The 23,021-nt window shown below is 39.2% G+C and overlaps 2 protein-coding genes and 1 pseudogene across 2 annotated transcripts; all 3 read right to left on the minus strand.

Moving 5' to 3' along the window:
* On the minus strand, window positions 214–1,155 carry LOC110259694 (olfactory receptor 1J4-like). The gene has a single exon (XM_021085402.1). It carries the CDS (start codon window positions 1,153–1,155, stop codon window positions 214–216), a length of 942 nt encoding a protein of 313 aa, XP_020941061.1.
* Window positions 11,533–12,453, minus strand: LOC110259697 (olfactory receptor 1J4-like). Its single transcript, XM_021085406.1, has one exon. It carries the CDS (start codon window positions 12,451–12,453, stop codon window positions 11,533–11,535), a length of 921 nt encoding a protein of 306 aa, XP_020941065.1.
* On the minus strand, window positions 14,322–22,289 carry LOC100621348 (annotated as a pseudogene).

The raw sequence follows: 23,021 nt of genomic DNA on the forward strand, positions 1-23,021 counted from the left end.
GAAGAACGGAAGTGGAATATGTATTATGGGTAATGTCATATGAAGCATTATGGAAGAATAAATGTACAAGGGATATGACTAGAGGGAAAGAGATTTTTCCAGTCATTGAAAGACAATGAGGAAAAGTGCTAGAGATATGGGTGACTAATACAAAATTTTCAAGGATTTTCTAATAAATTCAGTAGGTGAAATAAGAACATGGATAGATGATTCTCACTTGGCAAAAAGATTACTGTTTCTGAAAAGAATCCTCAGAGCCAATGTCATGTCTCTGTTTCGCAGGCTGTAGATGAAAGGGTTCAGCATGGGGGTGACCACTGTGTACATCACAGAAGCAATTATGTCTTTGTCATGGGACTGGCCTGATGAGGAGAAAAGGTACACTGCCATCATTGTTCCATAAAATAGAGACACCACAGAGAGGTGGGAGCCACAGGTGGACAAGGCTTTGCAGATCCCTTTAGTAGAGGGGACCTTCAGAATGGAGACCCCAATGTGGCCATAAGAGACAAGGATGCCACACAATGGAAAAATGACAACTGCAGCCCCTGCACTGAATATGAAGAGCTCATTGAGAGAGGTGTCTGAGCAGGACAGCTTAAGTAGGGCAGCAAGGTCACAGAAGAAGTGGGGAATGATGTTGTCTGCACAGAAGTACAGTTGAGCCAGGAGGAGGGTATGTGTCAGGGCATAGGCACAGGAGAGAAGCCAGGATCCAGCCAACAGACAAAGACACAGCTCCTCCCTCATGAGGAAGGTATAGTGTAGAGGGTGACAAATAGCCACATATCTGTCATAGGCCATCACCGTAAGAAGAAGGTTATCAATGCAAGCAAAAATTATGAAAAAAAACATCTGTGTTACACAGTGTGCAGAGGAGATGGATTGATCCTGAGTCTGCATGTTCATCAGCATCTTAGGGACAGTGACTGATGAAAAGGAGATATCTGTGAGGGCCAAGTGGCTGAGGAAGAAGTACATGGGGGTGTGGAGGCGAGGGTCAAGCCTGATGAGCAGGATGATGAGTAGGTTCCCCAGCACCGTGGTCAGGTACATGCCCAGGAATAGGGCAAAGAACATGCCTTGCTGCTCTGGATGGATGGGGAGCCCCAGGAGGAAGAACTGGGACACACTGCTCTGGTTCTCCCTCCTCATGCTCCTCTCCTGTCTGCTGGGGAAGGAGGGGAGTGGGAATATCAGAGACATTGAATTCATGACTGTGGCCACCACACCAGGGCTCTCACCTTATCATGGAGAAAAAGAATAACTGACTGCATTTCTTTTATCACCTAGTGTTGCCAAAGAATGTGACATACGTTCAACACTCAACATGATTCCTTGTGATGTAAATGAGAGAAAATTCTTCATTTTTTCTTTTTAATCAACCATGTTTCTGGCACTAAGCTACTAACTGGACATGGAGGAATAGATACAACATATAGGACCTATTCCCTCAGGAGATTAACCCGCAAGGGCACACCTGACCAAGGACTAACCAAATGAACCTGAAGCCAGATTCGCTGTGTTATGATTTTGGTTCCACCACTTTCTCACTGTAGGACTTGGGAGGCTAAATCTCTCTCAGCCTCATGTTGTGCTTCTGTTACATGAAGATGTCAATATCACAGCTTGATATATTATAAAAAGGATTCCCATAATATCTAAGAACACTTTTCTGCATAAAATAAACACCAAAAATTACATACATTGTTTTTATGAGAGGATCTGCATACCCCCTAAAAAAACAGTGTAAAGTTCAGGAATTTATTTATATATTTATTTATTTATTATTTATTTATTTATTTTGTCTTTTGCCTTTTCTAGGGCCTCTCTCATGGCATATGGAGGTTCCCAGGCTGGGGGTCAAATTGGAGCTGTAGCCACTGGCCTATGCCAGGGCCACAGCAATGTGGGATCTGAGCTGAATCTGCAACCTACACCACAGCTCACAGCAATGCCAGATCCTTAACCCACTGATCAAGAACAGGGACCAAACCAGCAACCTCATGGTTCCTAGTCGGATTCGTTAGCCACTGAGCCGTGATGAGAACTCCCATGTTCAGGAATTTAACAGTATTATGAGGTGGTCAGCATAAATGACCAAGAAGCTGACCTAAAATTTATGTTAACTCACAGTCTTAAGGTGCATTTTTGAGCACATATCCTATCACTGCGGTAAGTTCCCCACTTGAATTTGTCTAAATGCATGTGTATCTACTTGCCAAGAAATAAACCTTTATTCAGTGTATGTAACTTCATCTATCTCCATCTATATCTGATCCTACAAGTTGTCTCAGATCTGGATATTCATCATTAGGAAGATATCTGAGACTTGAGATGGGGTCTGAGAATTGAGACATACTGAAGGATTGGGGTGTATTCTTAGAATTCAGTTACCTGGAGTTCCTGTCATGGCTCAGTGGTTAACGAATCTGACTGAGAACCATGAAGTTGCAGGTTCAATTCCTGGCCTTGCTCAGGGGTTAAGGATCTGGCATTGCCATGAGCTGTGGTGTAGGTCACAGACAGAGCTCAGACCCCATGTTGCTATGGCTGTCACATAGGATGGTGGCTACAGCTCCAATTAGACCCCTAGCCTGGGAGCCTCTATATGCCATGGGAGTAGCCCTAGAAAAGGCAAAATGACAAAAAATAAAATAAAAAGTAAAAAGTATAAAAAAATATTCAGTTACCTGATTGACCAGCACTATTTCCCAATATTATTCTTCACACTAATAATAATGGAAAGTTAATGAATGCAATAACAGACAAATTCATTTTTCCATGATTGCCTCACTGAATTTTTCAACAGTCCTAGGAGAGAGGTGCTATTAAAACTTCACTTTTGGGAGTCCTCACTGTAGCTCTGTGGGTTAAGAACATGACCAGTGTCCATGAGGATGCCAGTTTGAATTCTGTCCTCATTCATGGTTTTAAGAATCCCATGGAGCTGCAGTGTATGTTGCAGACAGGTCTCAGATCTGTCATTGCTGTGGCAGTGGTGTAGGTCAGCAGCTGCAGCTCTGATTCAACCCCTACCCTAGGAACTGCCATATGCTGCAGGTGCAGCTCTAAAAAAAATAAAATTAAAAAAATACAAAACTGTACTATCAATGTACACAGAAGGAGTAGGAAATGAGCATGATCAGAGAGTTAGCAGCAGCTGTAGTCACATTTCTCTCCAATACTTTTCAGTATATACTGGAATCCTTGATCCTATGAACCTACTGTTCCACCATCTCTTTAGTTAGAGAAATAGTCAGGACCTTAAGAAGAAATATTTTGGGATTTTAAGGAGTGCTCCTGCTCAGATTACTGTCCACACTAATATACCTGCAGCCCTTCAGTTTGCCAATGGCTTTCATATGCCTTCTGTATCATTCAATCCATCAAACTTTATTTCTGTCAGGGAAGCAAAGAACAGTATTTTTCCCCTGCATTTTACCAACAGGAGTAGTGAAATTGCTTAAACAAGCTCACATAGATGTTGCATAGTGGAACCAGGTCTCAAACATTGGTTTTCTGGTCATTTTTCACTACAGAAAATCCACCATTTCTTTTTATGGGGAGTAGAGGAGCTAAAGTGAAATGTTAAAGGTGAAAAGGTGAATGTTAAAATATGCTTGGGAGAGTAACATGACATTAACCCTTTGTAAGAATCTTTCAGCAGATGCTTGCTCCAGACCAGGGAGCTGCTCAGGGTTATTACCTGACTCAGTTCACAGGGCTCAAGGAGGCAGCAGGAACTTGACTCTCCTGCCAAGCACAGGCTTCTCACTGAAAGCTGATGGGTCAGACTTAGTCCAGGATTTCACAGATCTCCTGCAGGAGAACCAGAGCTCTTAATAACACCCAGGAGCTGCAATGGGAACATAAGGGATCAAAACAGATGTGCTACTCTGATTCCATCAGCACCACTTGCAAAGAGGTGTCTGGGACTTTCTCAGTACTGAAGAGGAGATAAAATGTAACCTAAGGCTGAGGCATTGTGAGAAAGTCTATTGAATGGGGCTGATTTTCTGCTTTTCTTAACAAATACTGTCCCTGCACAATCAGGACATGGAGAGTCAGGGATTTGGGTCTCCACAAGGTCTTCAATTTGCTAAGCACTTGTGATGTGCCTAGCTTCCTAAGCAGCTTACAGACAAGATTTCCCAGCAAATACCACAATCCCATGTAAGAGCACTGGATGCTGAGAGTCACATGGCCAAACCCATGGCCACCAAGCTATTAAGTGGGGAAATAATAAAGATAAGAATGTCAAAGTACATGATTCCATAAATGAGGATGCCATTTTAAATGGATTGACCAAAGGAGTGTCAAAATATTGGGCTCCCAAGATTCCTGCTGGAGGAATCCAGTCACAGAAAATTGGATGCCAATCACTATGCAAAGTCAGTTTCCTGTGGAGCTGCCTGTGTAGTTTCTGGCCTCAGGCAGGTGGAGAGTAAAAAATGTGAGTATGTCTCACAAACACATACACAGAGATATTTATATCTGTGATGTGAAGAAAGGCAAGGTATGGGTTTGTTACACAAAAGTCCTCACACACTGTGACAGACACACAGCTGCCAGATGGAGATTTATAGATTTCTCTGGCTTATACTCTCACTAGATAAATACAGTCAGGGTGTGAGTCAGCTTCACACAAATCTATGCAAATCTCACATAGAAAATACACACACACGGCACAAGTATACACACAACTCTCAAGAATCCTAGATCAGAGCTGTTTTTGTCAAGTCATTCACATTGGAATCACAAGCAATGCACAAGGTGTTACACATGGCATACAAGCAGCAGATGCATGTAAAATAAGCACACACTGAGGAACTGTTCAGGCTTCTCTGATCTCTGTATATCCTAATGTGTGGCATTCATTGTGTTTGTCATTTACACATACAGACATAGACTTGCATGACACAACACACACACAAATACACCTAATGTCTCTGATGGTCACGCACACACTTAGAGACCAACACACATGCCTGACTAGGGAGTTACCTGGGTTCCTTTTGAGCTATTCCTTTGCTCTGAGTTCAAATACCTTCTGCTTCATTCTGTTACCTGAATCCTCACTTTCTGTCCAGAAGACCCAGGATCAAAAGAAAAAGAGAAAACCATGGTGGCCTGGGGCCCTGTACAGACTGTCTCGTAGTTTCTCCACTTTCAAAATGATATGCAAGGAAATTGACTTTTCTCCATCCTAAAGAGATCCCAGAGGGAATCACTCCCAGGCCCTGACTAGAGAAGAAGTCCACTGGGGCAACCGTCCAACTTCATCCTGGCATTTTGGGAAGGAGGATAATTAGGGTCCACAGGGGCTGGGCTGCACCTGGTTTCACAGGAGAATGTGTCCCTGATAACACCAGTAACTTTGGCTTCTGGTCAAGTCCCCAAGAACAGGAAGTTCCCACATTGGCCGTGGCCTGTCACAAGCACTGCTTCTCCAAATAGCAGTGTGTGGCACAGGCCGTGGAAGGGCTTCTGCAGATTACCCAACAAGGACACAGTCTTCCATTAGAACACAAAGCCCCTTAAAATGTGCATGTCTTCCCACTCCCCTGGAAGGTTTTGTAGGGTAAGATCTATGACTTGTTCAGGAGAAGGGGGATTGACTTCATACTCTGGAAATAAAGTCTCTGGGTTCTTACACTTCTAAGAGGGCATACTTGAACAATTTATCCAAGGCCACTTAGACTCATTTTCTATACAGCTGAAAAAATAATCATAGTCTTTGTGTGAGTTAAAGAATGGTTAAATTAGCACCTAATGAAAGCTTAAAATAAATGTTAAAGTTTATTGTCAGTGTCTTTGTATCACTAGAGATCAGCTATGGCTCACAACAGGCAATTGTGATCAGTAACTGTTGAATGAATTCATCAGCTCATTCATTCCCTCATTCCCTTAAATAATCTTTTTGGTTCCCACAAATGTAGTACTGATATATTCTCTAGAAACATAACATATAATAATATAATCAGGAATCACTTTCTTACAACACACATCCAATTGGAAAGTGATGCAGAGAAAAATTCAGGCAAAATGAATGGCACATAAATGGTAATAAGTGCTGTGAAATGATGAGAATCACGCATGGAGAAAGGGAGACTCATGAAGTTAAAAAAAATACACAAGGGCTACAAGATTCATTTCCAAACGAACACAGATGCCCATTCAATCAAGTGGCTCCAGGTCTGTAAATTGGTTTACACCATTACACACCTATTAGACTGGTTAAAATTGGAGAGATTTCTGCTCTCAGTGTCACTGAAGATATGATGGAACTGGAACACTCATACACTGCTCAGGGGAATACAAACAGTTTGAACATTTAAAAAAAAAGTTAACCATTATTTAGCACATGACCAGGTATTTGTACAAGAAAAAGAATATATATAGTTTTATATAGATTTATAAAGGTTCATATCAGCTTTATTTAATAACCAAAAGCTGGAAACAGCCTAGATGTTCATCAATGATTTTGCTCTTTGTAAGTGAATTGACTTATAATATAGTACATCACAGGAAACTATACTCAATATTTTATAAAAGTTGATCAGGGCAAAGGATACAAAAAGAATATACATACCTATGTGTGTATAAAAATCACTTTGCTGTACTCTTGAAAATAACACTACCTTGTAAATGAACTATACTTTAATAACAAGTAAAGTCTTATGAAAGTAAAAAAGATAAGCAGAAAGTTTAAAAATTAATAAAAAAATTTAAAAATTAGATGTGAGAGGTTAAAACAGCTGTAGTATACCCTTAAGCTGGAATAATACTCTGCATTGAAAAGAATGAACTATTGATACAAAATACATGAATAAATCTCAAAATACTTATGCACAGTGAAAGAAGGCAGAAAGTAAAGAATAGACTCTATTATTCCACTGAAATAAGCTTCTAGGAGATGCAAACTAATCCTTGAGACAGAAACAGATTACTGGTTCCCCTGAGAACAGATGGGAGGAGCAAAGAGAGGGCAGGAGAGGAGACATCAGGGAAGTTTGTGATCTTGATGACTTGTGGTGATAATTTCAAGGGTGTGCACATAGGTCAAAACTAGTCAAATGATTTACTTTATTTTCTTTACTTTCTTTTAAATTAACGTTGATTTACAATGTTGTGCCCATTTCTGTAGTATAGCAGAGACCCAATCCTATACATATACATTCCCTTTCATATATCCTCCTCCATCATGGGCTATCCCAAGAGACTGGATATAGTTCCCTATGCTATACAGTAGGACTTCATTGTGTATCCATTCCAAAAGCAAAAGTTTACATCTAATAACCCAAAACACCCCACCCATCCCATTTCCCCCTCCTCCCCCTTTGCAAACACAGGTCTGTTCTGTATGACTATGAGTCTGCTTCTGTTGTGTAGATAGGTTCATTTGCACCATATTTTAGATTCCACATGTAAGTGATACCATATGATGTTTGTCTTTCTGACTTACTTCCCTTAGTATGAGACTATATTGTTGCATCATGTTGCTTCAAATGGCTGAGTAGTATTCCATTCTCTATACATACCACCTCCTCTGTATCCATTCATGTCTTGATGGACAGGTAGGTGATTTCCAAGTCTTGGCTATTCTGAACAGTGCTGCTATGAACATAGGGGTTGCATTATCTTTTTGAATTGTAGTTTTATCTGGATATACATCCAGGAGTGGGATGGCTGGATCATATTCAGTTTTCTGAGTCAACTGGAATACTTTAGGTATATTAAGTTTTTTGTATTTATAACTCCATAAATCTAGGTGATTTTAAAAACACAATAACAAAAACAAGTAAGGCCATGTTGTTCCTCCATAGAATCCCTTACAGCAGGTTCCCAAATCATACTGAGAACCAAAAACTCCACTATAATGGTTAATTTTATATGTCAACTTGGATAGGCCACAGTACCGAGATATTTGGTCAAACACAATTCTAAACATTTGCATGGAGGTGTTTTTGTGGATGAGATTGACATTGTAATCCACAGACTCTGAATAAAGCACACTGTCCTCCATAATGAGGATGGGCCTGACCCAATAAGTTAAGGATCTTGAGAAAAAACAAAAAAAACACCTCACACAGAGAAGAGACACTTCTGTCAGCAGCCTGCCTTCAGACACAAACTGCAACTTTTCTGTGGGATTCTTGCCTGCCAACATACCCTGTAGACTTTACACTTGCTAGCCTCCACAATTATAATAGACAATTTCTTTCTTTTGTTCTTTCTTTGTTTCTTTCTTTCTTTTTCTTTCTCTCTCTGTGTCTCTTCCTTCCTCTCTCCCTCCTTTCTTTTTTTTTTTCTTTTACTTTTTAAGGCCACACTCATGACTCATGGAAATTTCCCAGTTATGGGGCACATTTAGCTGCAGCTGCTGGCCTAAACCTCAGCTACAGCAATGCGGGATCTGAGCCACAACTTTGTCCTACACTGCAGCTCACAGCAACACCAGATCCCTGAAACACTGAGAAAGTCCAGGGTTTGAACCCACATCCACATGGATACAAGTCTAATTTATTTCCACTGAGCCAAACAGGAACACCAAGCAAATTCTTTAAAATGTCTTTCTTTTTCTTCTTTTTTGGCCATCCCATGACATAGCAAAGTTCCAAGGCCAGGGATCAAATCAGATCCTTAGCTGCAACCTACACCATAGCTGCAGCAACTGGATCTTTTAACCCACTGCAGAGACACCACTAATCCCATCATGCCATAATAGGAACTCCATAAATCTCTCTCTCTCTTACACACACACACACACACACACACACACACACACACACACCCTATTTGTTCTCTGGAAAATCTTGTCTAATACACCTACTATAACCTATGAATCTGGTCCTCTGATATCTCTTAATTAATCACCCACTATACCTCCTGACTTAATCCTGTCCAGTTACAGAGCCCCAATTAATGTCCCTGGGATAGGCCAGGCACCACCTCCCCTCAGAGTATTTCTAGGTGCTGATCTTCATACTTTTGCCCAGGCAGCCCAATGGCTCACTTCCCTGTCCTCACTAATATCTTTGGATGCTACCTTCCCAGTGAGTTAGACCTAGACTACAGTGTGAACTTATGAACCCCATTCCAGTCCTCTTGCTCCACCACCATTATTTTGATTTTACTTTTTAGGATTACACAGACAGCATATAGAAATTCCCAGGCTAGGGGTGGATTATGAGCTGTAGCTTCCTGCCTATAGCACAGCCTCATCTGAGCCTCATCTGAGACCTATACCACAGCTCACTGGATCCTTAAACCAATAAGCAAGGCCAGGGATTAAATCTGTGTTCTCATGGATATTTGTCATGTTTATTACAGCTGAGCCATGACAGGCACCCCTTGCTCCTCACTATTTTTTTGTCTTTTTGCCTTTTCTAGGGCCTCACCCATGGCATATGTTGGTTACCAGGCTAGGGGTCTAATTAGAGCTGTAGGCTGCCAGCCTATACCAGAGCCACAGCAACATGGGATCTGAGCTGCATCTGTGAACTACATCACATCTCATGGCAATGCCAGATCCTTAACACACTGAGTGAGGCCAAGGATTGAACCCACAGCCTCATGGTTCCTAGTCATATTCATTAACCAGTGAGCCATGATGGGAGTTCCGCTCCTCCCTTTTCCTCCCTCATTTATTCATAGAAGTTTTTACTACTAGAAACTTGGAATTTATTTCAGACATAGAAAGTCATCTTCCATAGAACTTTCAGGCCAGTAAAGAAACAATGACACTATTAAAAAAATAAATTTTATGGAGTGTTAGAAAGTTAAAAACTTCTATGAAAAAAATGAGAATGATAAGCTCAATCAGGGGTGCTGTAATATAAGTGCTACAAGGGGATACATTTTTTTAAACTGGTATTCTCAGAATGTAGAACAATGCCTGGCACATAGTAGTCAAGCAGTAGATGTTTTTGTGTGCAAAAATTATAAATTCAGGCATTTAGTGCTTTTTCATATTGGAAGTGAGATCTCTGGATAAAAGATAACACTCATTTCCCAGACTAAAATTACTCCAATAGCTGTAGAGTGTTCACAACACAAACATCCAATTTAGAGAGAAAACTTCCGGGAATGTGGAAATTTGGTAATTGGATTGCCTACTCTGTGCTCCCCTATTGTCAAAAGTACGATGAAATTAAAGTTTATTTAGGTTTAGAAAACCATCAAAAGTACTTCATTAATTTGACACTACATTGACAAGATAAGTATTTTGGACTTTATTAAGATGAAACATTAGAATCTTAACTGAATGTTTGTAGCTTTGGAAGGCAAGAAACTAAGACATGGAAGCAACCCAAATGTCCACCAACAAATAAATTAAAAAGGAAGATGTAGTAGCTCTATATAATAGAATACTACTCAGCCATAAATAGAATGAAATAATGCCATTTGTAGCAACATTAATGGAGCTACAGATTATCATACTTAATGAAGTAAAACAGACAGTGAAAACATACATCATATGATATCATTTATATGTGGTATCTAAAAAAATGATATGGGGAGTTTTCATTGTGACACAATGGAAATAATCCAACTAGTATTCATGAAGATGTGGGTGTGATCCCTGACGTTTTTCAGTGGGTCAGGGATCAAGCATTGCCCTTTGGTGTGGTATAGTTTGCAGAAGTGGCTCAGATCCTGCATTGCTGTAGCTGTGGTTTAGGCCAGCAGCTGTGGCTCCAATTCAAACCCTAGCCTGGGAAATTCCATATGCCTTGGGTGCTGTCCTAAAGTGCCAGAAAAGAAAGATACAAATGACTTATGCACAAAAATGAAGTAGATAAACAGACACAGAAAACAAACTTATGGTTATCTAAGGGAAAAAGGGGAATGAACAAATTAAGAGTTAGGTATTACCATATACATACTACTGTATACAAAATAGATAATTAACAAGGGTGAATTGTATAGCACATGGAACAGTACTCAATATTTTGTGACAATATATATGGGAAAACAATCTGAATGTAAGTATATACATATATTTATATATACATGCTAAAAACTATGTAATTTATTGAAAAATTATTTATTTCACTCTACACATTAAACTGAAACAACATTGTAAGGTACCTATACTTCTAATTAATTAATTAATTAAAAATCAATTAAACAACTGAAAAGGCAATGCCCAAGAATAGATGTTAATAATAAAACAAAAAAAATATATATATACTACAATAAAGCTTTAAAAAGCCAAATATTATAATAATATAACACATTGAAAAATAACTCTAAACATACACATATACAAAAAGGTGTTTAGTGTTTTGAAGACCACGAGTTGAACATGCACTGTGGGTAATGTCATATTTAGGATTATAGAGAAACAATGGCAAGAGGTATGAGTAAAGGGAAGAGATTGACCCAATAACAATGACCACTTAAGGGACAGTGAGGAAGGTGCTAGAGACATGGGTGACCAACACATAGCAATTTTAGGCATTTCTAACTAGGGCAGGGAATGAAATAAGAACATGGTTAGGTGATTCTTACTTGGCAAAAAGGTTATTGGCTCTGACTCCCCAGAGCCAATGTCATGTCTCTGTTCCTCAGGGTGTAAATAAAAGGATTCAGCATGGGGGTGACCACTGTGTACATCACAGAAGCAATGATGTCTGTGTCATGGGACTGGCCTGATGAGGAGGAAAAGTACACCGCCATCATTGTCCCATAGAATAGAGACACCACAGAGAGGTGGGAGCCACAGGTGGACAAGGCTTTGCAGATCCCTTTAGTAGAGGGGACCCTCAGGATGGAGTGCCCTATGCATCCATAAGAGACCAGGATGCCACTCAGTGGAATAAGGAGAACCACAGATACTGAAGTGAATGCTAACACATCGTTGAGAGACATGTCTGAACAGGAGAGCTTAAGCAGGGCAGCAGGGTCACAGAAGAAGTGGGGGATGATGTTTTCAGAACAGAATGACAGTTGAGCCATTAGGAGGGTATGGGTCAGGGCATCAGCACAGGAGAGGAGCCAGGATCCAACCAACAGACATAGACACAGTTCTTCCCTCATGATGATGGTGTAGTGTAGAGGGTGACAAATAGCCACATACCTGTCATAGGCCATCACTGCAAGAAGAAGGTTATCAATGCAAGCAAAAAATATGAAAAAATAGGTCTGTGTTACACACCCTGCATAGGTAATGGATTGATCCTGAGTCTGCATGTTCATCAGCATCTTAGGGACAGTGACTGATGATAAGGAGACATCCGTGAGGGCCAGGTGGCTGAGGAAGAAGTACATGGGAGTGTGGAGGCGAGGGTCCAGCCTGATGAGCAGGATGATGAGCAGGTTCCCCAGCACTGTGGTCAGGTACATGCCCAGGAACAGAGCAAAGAACACACCCTGCTGCTCTGTCTGGATGGGAAGCCCCAGGAGGAGGAACTCAAACACATGGCTCTGATTCTCCCTCCTCATGCTGCTTTCCTCTCATCTGGGAATGAAGAGAAATCAGAAATTCCTGGAACTTAGAATTATTCATCATTGCAGTTACCACATGTTCACATGGTTTCTCAGAGTGACTCTGTCATGTGCAGACAGATCACATTGCGCTGCAATCACACACTGATGCCTCATCCAGTCTGGTGAGAGCAACAAAACATGATTTTTCTGAACACTGAAACAGTCATGTGGAGAAAGTATATGACTTCAATCAAACCCTTTAGTGGAAATAAGGAACTGCTCATTCTCTCTTTCACAAATTGGAGATATCATGCTAGACAGTAGGTATGGGGTAATAAATAGGACATAGTCACTTCCATGGCTCTGCTGTCAAATTCCATATGTGCTTGTGTCTCTATTACATGCGCACACACACACACACACACACTCACACACTCACACACTCACACACACATATACTACTTAAAGCATTATTTGGAAAGTTAATGTACCATGTAAAAAATAATGTGCTCAACACACAAATTTATTGTTATTTTTAGAATGACTGTAAGCAATACAAAAGAAAGAAAGAAGAAGTAATGAAAGAAAAAAAGAAAAAGTAAGAAGTGATGGAAGGAATGTAGAAAATAAGGTAGGAATGAAGGAAGCAAGGGAGGGAGATAGGAAGGAAAAGACAAAAATTATGAATGTTCCTCAAAAAATTCAATAGAATTTCCACATTATTAAGCAATTTTACCTCTGCTTATATACTCAGAGTAATTGGAAACAGGGGCCAAAGAAATATTTATACACTCATGTTAAACAGTATTATACGCAGAATCCAAAAGATGGAAACAATGCATATCTTATACCTAAATGCTTGGTTAAATAAAATGTGGTCTATACATACAGTGGAAGACTCTTCAGCCTTAAAAAGGAAAGAAATTCTGATACAGCCACAATATGAATGAACCTTGAAGACAGGCTAAGTTAAATCTTGCAATCACAAAAATGTAAATACTGTAAGAGTCCATTCATATGAGATTCCTAGATGAATCAAATTAATAGAGACAAAAAATTGAATGGCATCTGTTCAGCGGGTACAGTGTTTACATTTGGAAAGATAAAAATTTCTGGAGGTTGATGGTGGTGGTGGTTGTACAACAACATGAATTAGTGCCACAGAAATTTACACAAAAATCATTGGAATGTTACATTTTGTTACATATATTTTAACAAAATAAAAAATTTTAATTTAGAAAATATATCAGAAGAGTCAATAAATACTGCCTAAAAATAGCAATCAAAAGAAGAATGACCCCAAAATTAAATAAATCAGCTCATTATTTAGGCAGGATGTGTAAGCAGACATCAGGTATTAAAGAAAACAAAGATATAAGAGGCCATCAAGCAAACTCAAGTAGCTTCCTGAAAATATGTGTTTACTTCTGAGGTCTCACTTTCACATCCAGAAAACAGTACAGGCCCAGACAATGGCCCTTGGAGATTAATTACTAGGTCCACAGCACTTGACTCATTCCATTTTTAAAATTTTTTTCAAGAAAAACTTCCTTCATATCTGCCATTTTCTCTCTCTCCCCTTCCATCGCCAGGGCTTTAAAATGGCACAGTTCTGAGCATACAGGCAAAGTGAGGGACATGTGAATTTGCCCAGTGAGGTGACCAGGGAGCTGAAATATTACAAATGCTGTAGGATCAAGGACCTATATCAGAATTCACAGACATCTGATTTACTAGACAAGATACCTAAATTGATCCCACCCTGTTCCCCACAGTGGAAATGTGGAAATCATTAAATATCAGTGAGTAACACTGTCCAAACCATCTGGACAAAGTGTCACCAATTTAGCATAAAGAGGAGGTTGATTGCTGCCTGTTTATGTCTAGAGCTGAGACAAAGGAAGACTAAGGCTGTGAAGATGTCTGACCAGGTCAAATGCATACACATATTTTGAAGGACCTTCCATGGCCCTCTCTGCTCTACAGCCATTCAAGGAGAGGAGGAGAATCTGAGTGTGTTATACACAGAAACAGACACTCAGCATGAAGCATAGTGACATAAAAAAAAAATCCCAGGTCCTGCTTTTTTGGCACTGTCCAACCTATACTCAACCTAGTGAGAAGCAAGGATTGCATGGATTTACACCAACTTACTTATAACTTCAAAATGAAATCTTTTGTCAATGACAATTTAAAAAATATGCAAACAATAACCATGCTACACTGTTGGTGGAAATGTAAAATGGTGTGGCCATTACAGAAAACAGTATGGAGATTCCCCAAGACATTTAAACTAGAACTACAACATCATCCAACAATCCCACTTCTGGGTGTAGACCAGAAAGGACTGGAATCAAGATCTCAGAGATGTATCTACTCTCCCATGTGCATTGCAGCTCTGTGCACAGTAGATAAGCTATGGAAACAAGCCTCATATCCATTGACAGATGAATGTATAAAGGTGGCATATACACACAATGGATTATAATTTTTGCTTAAAAATTGGAAATCCTGCCATTTCTGACAAGATGGATGAAATTGCGAATACTATGCTAAGTGAATTAATCCAGTCCTACAAGAAGAAATATTGTATAATTTCACTTTGAGAAACTCATAGAAACAGAGAATAAATGCCAGTCACCAAGGACTAGGGGTAAGGAGAAATGCAGTGTTGTTATTTAATTGAAATAAAGTTTTGGTTATGCAAGATGAATTAGTTCTAGAGATGTTCTATACATCATAATACCTAGAGTCAAGAATACCATACTTTGCACCTAAAAGTTCCTTAAAAGAGTCAATCTCATGTTAAGATTTCTTACCACATCAAAAGGACACAAGGACATTTTGAGAGGAGACAGGTATGTTGATGACCTTGATTGTGGTGGTAGCTTCACAAGTGTGTGCACATGTCCAAACTCCTCAAATTACATATATTAAATATGTGCAGTTTTGCATATATCAATTAAACCTCAAAAGCTGTTTTTAAAAAAGCAAAGACCACATCCAGTCACCCACACAACTCACAAAGCATACACACTCACACACACAGAAACTTCTCTACACACACTAAGAATCACATGTGCTCCAACCAAAACACAAATAACATAAAAAGAAGGAAGATGCAACAGCAAACCCACCAAACACACACATGAACTGCAGATTTCCAAACTTCATGGTCTAGTTATCAGCACTGTACAGTAGGGCTTTCCACAAGTATGAAAATACTCTATAGCATTGTTATCCAATAGAGAAGACCCAATCTCCTGTGGCTACTGGAGACTTGAAATATAATAGGGAAAGTGAAAAACCCACATGATAATTTAAAGTCATTTTAATTAATTTTAATGTTAAGGCCACTTGAGGCTGGTGGAACCAAGTAGGTCAGTGTGTAAATCAGTCACTAAAAAGACAAGGTTATACAAGCAACATAAACACACATTTTCTCTACCTCTTCTTCCTAGTCCTCACATCAACACACACAACACGGCCAAGGGATGGTTCCCCACCTTGTTCCAACCTATGCTGGTCCAGGCTACTACACGAGGACTCATCTCCTATGCCTCCATGCCCTAAGGATATTTAGAACTTCCATGGCTGTTTACAAGAAGGAGAAAATGAGCAGGGAAGATCCCACATTTACCAACAGGACCAAGACCCCAGGGAACATACCACTGAGCTTCTGTTTAGAGAAGAAGACAAATGAGTTAATTGCCCAATTTCTCACCTTCTTCTGGAGATGGATCCAGTGCAGGGACCAAAGGGACTGAACTACAGGAATCCCAGAAGATATCTCCAATGTCAGTGACACATTGGTCTTCCCTCTACCTGCTCATGAGGAGAGGCCATGAATACCCTTGAACTTTGAAGGACATTCCTTGGAAACTGCCACTCCATCCACTGCAGAAAGGAACAAAGAGATTCCCACACCACTGACCCTGAGGTGTGTTGGAGCTCACATCCCATCACATCATTTATTCCATCCATATGAAACCACAAAAGACCCACAAAACCAAAGCCATCTTGAGCAAAATGGACAAAACTATATGCATCACACTTCCTGGTTGCAAACTATACTTCAAACCTTTAGAAATCAACACAATATATTACTGCCTTTAAAATACACATATTAAAAAATGGAACAGAATATGGAGTCCAGACAGAAACCCACACCTATATGATCAACTGATCTTTGACCAGGGAGCCAAAAACACACAAAGGGGAAAGGTGAGTCTCTTCAATAAATGGTGCTGGGATACTGAATATCCACACACAAACGCATTAAAGTGAATCCCCAACAGTGAAAACATCTGTCTGTGCCATCCTCTCCTGGGGACAAAAATCTTTGCCACCTTCATTGGCAAAAATGTGGCTATAAGGGAGCCAGTCAGGAGCAGTTCACAGACATGTTCCAACAACATGGATGGATCAAGAAGGTATTATGTTCTATGAAATAAGTCAGAAAGATAATGATAAATATCCTGGCATCTCACTTATAAAGGCTAAAAATCAAAACAACAAATCAACAAAATTAAATGAAAACAGACTCATAAACACAGAGAAGGAACCAGTGATTTCCAGAAGGGACAGTATCTGGGGGAAAGGGATGAAATATGAGATGTGGATGAAGAGGAAAAAAGCTCCAGTCATAAAATAAAGGAACCTTGGGATGTAATGTACAGCATTAGGAATATGATCAATAATAGTGTAAATGCTTATGGGACAGAGTTACTAGATTAATTATTGTGGTGATCATTTCATAATGTGTCAAAACATCAAGTCACCATATTATACCCCTGAAACTAACATAATATTTGTTTGCAGACTAAATTTCACACAGTGACTGGACAGGGACCTGGGCACTGGACCCTCAGATTAAAAGTCTTATACTCTACTGACTTGGCTACCCAGGCTATACAAATTATATTTCAGTAAAGAATTTAGTATAATGGCTTGGTGCTAGAATAGTCCACAAACTAACTTTCATAATGCTGAAAATTTTTATGAACATTTGGATCCTAGGCTAAGGTCTTTACCAATTTTTCTTAGTTAATACTAAGCATCAGCCTTACATTCACTGATTTTTTTCAATAAATGCACAGCTTTATTAATAATTTGTGTTCTTTGGAGTTACCTTTGTGGCTCAGCAGGTTACAAACCTCATTAGTATCCAGGAGGATGCAAGTTCAAAACTCTGGCCTCACTCATTGGGTTAAGGATCCAGTGTTACTGCAGGCTGCATTGCAGGAAACAAATGTGGCTTGAATCCCCTGTTGCTGTGGTTGTTGTGTCAGCTGGCAGCTGCAGCTCTAATTATACCCCTAACATTGGGACTCCCATATGCCCTAAAAAGAAAAAATATTTTTTCAAATTACTAGGGATTTTATCATTGATCGGTTGTTTAATGTGGTATTTGCAGCTTCTATACAGTAACTTGCCATTTTAAAATTTGAAATTAAGTATCATTTGGTATATATTTTGAGACTATATAATCACAACACTTTTTAATCAAAATTTCACCCACTATATCAAATGTCCATTGATGATTCATATATGGAATAAACTATTGCAAATGTGGGGGCCAAATGGTGATTTTCTAATTTGAGCATTTCCTCTATGTTGATTAGCTGTAGTCTCCTACAGGAAGGATCTTCCCCTTACTCCATATTCATTCATTTTTTCATTGATTTATTTCTATCATCACAGACTCATGAATTCATATTTATTCTCTGAGTTGTAAGCCTTTACTGATGCTATTCATTTTGAAGCTTCCATTATTCCAGATTTGGCCAATGGGAGCCCCTTCTTGCTGGCTTCTGTGTCCTTTTGATTCAGGGAGCACTTTTTATTTTCAAGCTCAGCAATATTTCCCTGGTCTTGTTGTATCCTGGCCCCAGCCCTAGAATCAGCCATTTTTTAAGTCACTTTGGTTCCTGTTAGAAGACACTGATATTCAAAAATCAAATTTTGCATTACATGTGTTTGTTCATCAGAAGCCTTCTAAGTGATCTCAGAGAATACAGGCAGGAAATATATATAAAAGAAACACAGCATGTAGAAAATAGAAACAAGCAAACTAAAGGAATGGTTATCCATAGGAGATGGGTCTGAAGTGGGACAGAAAGAATGGGAGGTGGGAACCAGACAGATGTTAATATATAATTTCAATCTGATTATACACATTACAACCCATGAGTTCAAGTTGGTATCTTCAATTCTAGTTTGACACCATAGAGTTCTTTCTAGCCTCCATTTTTCCATGTACATTGCAACTTTCTCCCATTCAGGAGTCATTCTCTTTTCCAGGACAAGTTTACTTATTTACTAAATCTTTGAATACATGTAATTTCAGAATCTTGAACTGAAACCACTGTTAATAACAAAATAACTTTAGCTCAAAAAATTTGCTTACCAAAAAATGTGCTTACAGTTTTTTAGTTATTGTGAAAGGAGTTTATAGACAAAATTCAGTGTTTAATAATGACTAAATTACTTTATTTTCCCCTTTAGTCTGATTATGGTATTAACTCAAAATATAGTTAGGCTCATTATTTGTTTTATTTTATTTTGCCTTATTTCCAATCACCTTACTTTTATTTTTTAGTAGGTAAAAGATAATGTAGTCAAAACTCTACAAATAAATATACTCATCTCCCCATTTTTCTATCCTAGTCCCACCACAACCCCTGTATGTAATCAGTTTCATTAGTCTCAAATTGATTCCTCAAGTGTTTTATCTTGCTCAATGGGATGATACAAGTATATATTATTTCCCCTTTTTTCCCCATAGCAAGTAGCATGCTATAGATGCTCTTTGTGCAATGCTTTTTTCCATTCAGTAATATATCATGGAAAACCTTCCATATTAATTTATAGGTATCATTGCCATTGTTTTCTCATAGCTATGAAGTACTCAACTGCATTGGTGCTCTATGGTTTTCTTTTGAAGCCCTAGAATAAAATAGAAGTGATGAATGTACTAAATGCCAGCTACTTGTATACCTCAAATGGTTAAAATGGTAAATATCATGTTGGGTAGGACATTATGCCATAATAAAAAACAAATTTAAGGAAAAACTAGAGGACAGAAAAAATAACAAAATAATAATGAATGATTAATGAGTTAATGGAGGGGATATGGAATAACAAAATATACATTTTATTAATCAAAAAGGATAAATGGAAGTGAGAATAAATATGAAATCAGATATCTCAAGTAGAAAACATAGAAACCTTGAAAACAGAAATTCAAATACATTGTGATTATATTGGATGTTAATAGATCAAATTCTCCAGAAATACAATTATGGTCAACATACATAAAAAGACCAAAACCCTGGAGCTCCCATTGTGTCTCAGCAGTTAACAAACCTGACAGGCATCCATGAGGATCTAAGTCCCTATCATAGGAGAGCATTACTTTGCAACATTATCCAATTTCCATAGTGTATTTATGCCCATTGTGGCTGATTTCAATCCACCAGGATGGTGTCATTGACTTTGGAGTTGAAAAGATATGTTCACAATCAGCTTGAAGCCAATGCAAGCCAATCTCAGCACATCTTACAAAGAAGAATCAGTCCACAAGGAACAGAACACGATGCTAAATTGGTATGTTCTCAATACCATAGTATAAAAAATATATTTGCAAAAACGGATGTATCTAAAAGGAGAAAAAGAAAAAAACCACAATCATAATTATGTGACATATTTTGCATAGGATTTTTTTCATATATTGTCATGAGACAAGTTTCTACAATATTTTCTTAGCCTCTTTGGTGAAAACTCCATCTTGTCCTGCCTTACTTTACCCCATCTTCCTGCTTGAAAAACAGTCACAGTGACGGTGCATGACTTAAGCTTAAGAACAAAGGCCTAGAGGCATAGTTTATTCATTGGGTCAGCTGAATGAGGACTTAATGCATTGGTCTAGGCAAGTGGGACCTGTGCCAACTGGCATGCCCTTTGCACAACATGATACGTGCTCTTAAGAATAAAAGAGGAGCCCCATAGCCCCAAGGGGTTTATGAGGGATTGTTAGCTGGATATGCATTAGCAAAGAAGAACCAAGGTGCAAACCTAGGCACTGCCAGTTGCTGCAGATAGGCACACTGGCTGCAGAAGCACAATGGTGATTCTCTAGATGCTATGCATAGATAGCTGACACCAAGCTTCCTCAAATTCTAGTGATTGTTAAATGCCTAAAGTTCAGAATAAAAGCTTAATCAGCAACTGGCTATGTGACTTTTAAAATAACTTAAAAAAAAACCTATATCCTGCACCTACAACCCCCTTCTCGTGTGACATAATCCTAAAAAACACAATAAAAGCAGTGTGGTTTCTTAAGGTGGTGCTCTTGGTCCCTGAGACCTTGAGTCCCCTGGTTCCCACCTTTACTCAAGATAAATATCTTATGGGAGGGGGAGGGAGTGGGAGGGATCGGGAGCTTGGGTTATCAGACACAACCTAGAATAGATTTACAAGGAGATCCTGCTGAATAGCATTGAGAACTATGTCTAGATACTCATGTTGCAACAGAAGAAAGAGTGGGGGAAAAACTGTAATTGCAATGTATACATGTAGGGATAACCTGACCCCCTTGCTGTACAGTGGGAAAATAATAAAAAAAAAAAGATAAATGTCTCTGTGTCTTGTTTTATGTTAATTTTTTCCTTAAGTTTCACAAGACCCATTCTTCAGTCCCATCCTGCTGAGCTGGTCTTGGCAATATATTATAATATGATGAAGAAGCAGAAAAAAATAAAGATAAGGAACATTGGCAATGAAAGAAAAAGCTGGACCTTACTGACATATTAACAAATATGTGATTGTTGAATGCATATTCATTTGAAGTTACAGAGTTTATAACAATATGATATTTTAGGAGATGATCTCACTGTGCTCATGACTACAATGTGAGGATTTAGAGATTGGCACTTCAAGAAGGTAGGCATATTGACAAATATCTCTAAGGACTCCTTTATGTCTCTGTTTCTGAGGCTGTAGATGAAGGGGTTCAGCATGGGAGTGACTACTGCATATACAACAGAAGTAGTAACATCTTTGTCATTGGAGTCCCAAGATGAGGAGAAAAAGGAAACATTAGCAAGTGTCCTGTAGTATAAAGACACTGCAAAGTGATGGAAGCCACAGGTGGAACAAACTTTAAAGAGTCTCTTGGTGGAAGAGACACTCAAAAGTGTGGGCCCTATGTGAATATATGAGCCCAAGATACTAAACCAAGGCAGGATTAAAAGTGTTTCTCTCACAGGAAAGATGACCAGCTCATTGAGGGAGGTGTCTGAACAGCTCAACTTCAGGAGGGCAATGAGGTTTCAGGAGTGGGGGATGGTATTGTCCACAGAGAAGGACAATTGGACCCAGAGGAGGGTTTGTAACAGGGCATAGATACAACAGAGGAACCAGGACCCAGATACTAAGGAGACACACAGTTCCTGCCTCATGATGGTGCTGTAGTGGAGAGGCTGACAAATGGCCACATACCTGTCATAAGCCATCACTGTGAGAAGGAAATTGTCAAGAAAATAAAACGTGAAAAAAATATATCTGGGAAATGCACCCTGCATAGGGGATTGATTTTTGCTGAGTCTGCAAGTTCACCAGCCTCTCTGGAAGAGTGGCAATTGAAGTGGAGACATCTGTGAGGGCCAAGTGATGAGGAAGAAGTACATGGGGTTGTGGAGGCAAGGGTCCAGCCTGACAAGCAGGATGATGAGCAGGTTGTCAGGTATGAGCCCAGGAAGAGGGCAAAGATTATGTCCTGCTGCTCTGGCCAGATGAGGAAGCCCCAGGAGGAGGAACTGAGACACACTGCTCTGGTTCTCCCTCCTCATGCTGTTCTTGCCTCAGATGGGAATTGGAAAAGTGGGAAATGTCAATAAACATGCCATAAGACTATAGTCATGTCCTCTGTCCTATCAAAAGTCTTAATTTTTGCTACTTTCCCTTTATTTCTCTTAATTGTTGGTGAATGAATCAGTCTTTCCAATTCTGGCTCCAACAACACATCAAACCCTCACATTAATGAAGTCTTTTCCCACAGAAACTGATGGACATTCATTCTTCATTCAATAAAAAATTAAGGAACAACTGCTTTTTCCCATATTGAGTACATAGGAGTCAACAGACTTCTCAGTTGTTGACTAAGAAGTCTCTGAGTTCAAATTTGCATCTTTTCATCATGCCAGGCTCAAACCTCTGTAATTTGCTCAGTTGAAAATGGGAAAAGGGCACCAGGTAAGAGGTATCAATCATTCCTTTCCTCTTAAAACGGATATGAAAGTCCTTACATTTGAAGAGATTTACTGAAACTATGTCATGGTCTTTCAAAATAGTTCATTGCACCCTACAGGTTTTGAGTTACTTAAAATCCCCTATTTTGAAAATGTTCAATCCAGGTTTGCAAACCAATGGTAATACTTCCAGGTACTGTTCCAAGGGTTTTCCACATACTTTCAAATTAAATCTTCACAGTGGTTCAATTAAATATTCTTTTTTTGTATTTTTAGGGCTGCACCAGTGGCATATGGAGCTTCCCAGGCTAGGGATTGAGTCAGAGCTGTAGC

This window comes from Sus scrofa, chromosome 1 (genome assembly GCF_000003025.6).
Source record: "Sus scrofa isolate TJ Tabasco breed Duroc chromosome 1, Sscrofa11.1, whole genome shotgun sequence".
NCBI classification, from domain to species: domain Eukaryota; kingdom Metazoa; phylum Chordata; class Mammalia; order Artiodactyla; family Suidae; genus Sus; species Sus scrofa.

What these genes read in the sequence shown, in the direction of transcription:
- LOC110259697 (XM_021085406.1), bottom strand. Translation starts at nt 12,453, where the DNA reads ATGAGGAGGGAGAATCAGAGCCATGTGTTTGAGTTCCTCCTCCTGGGG.
- LOC110259694 (XM_021085402.1), bottom strand. Translation starts at nt 1,155, where the DNA reads ATGAGGAGGGAGAACCAGAGCAGTGTGTCCCAGTTCTTCCTCCTGGGG.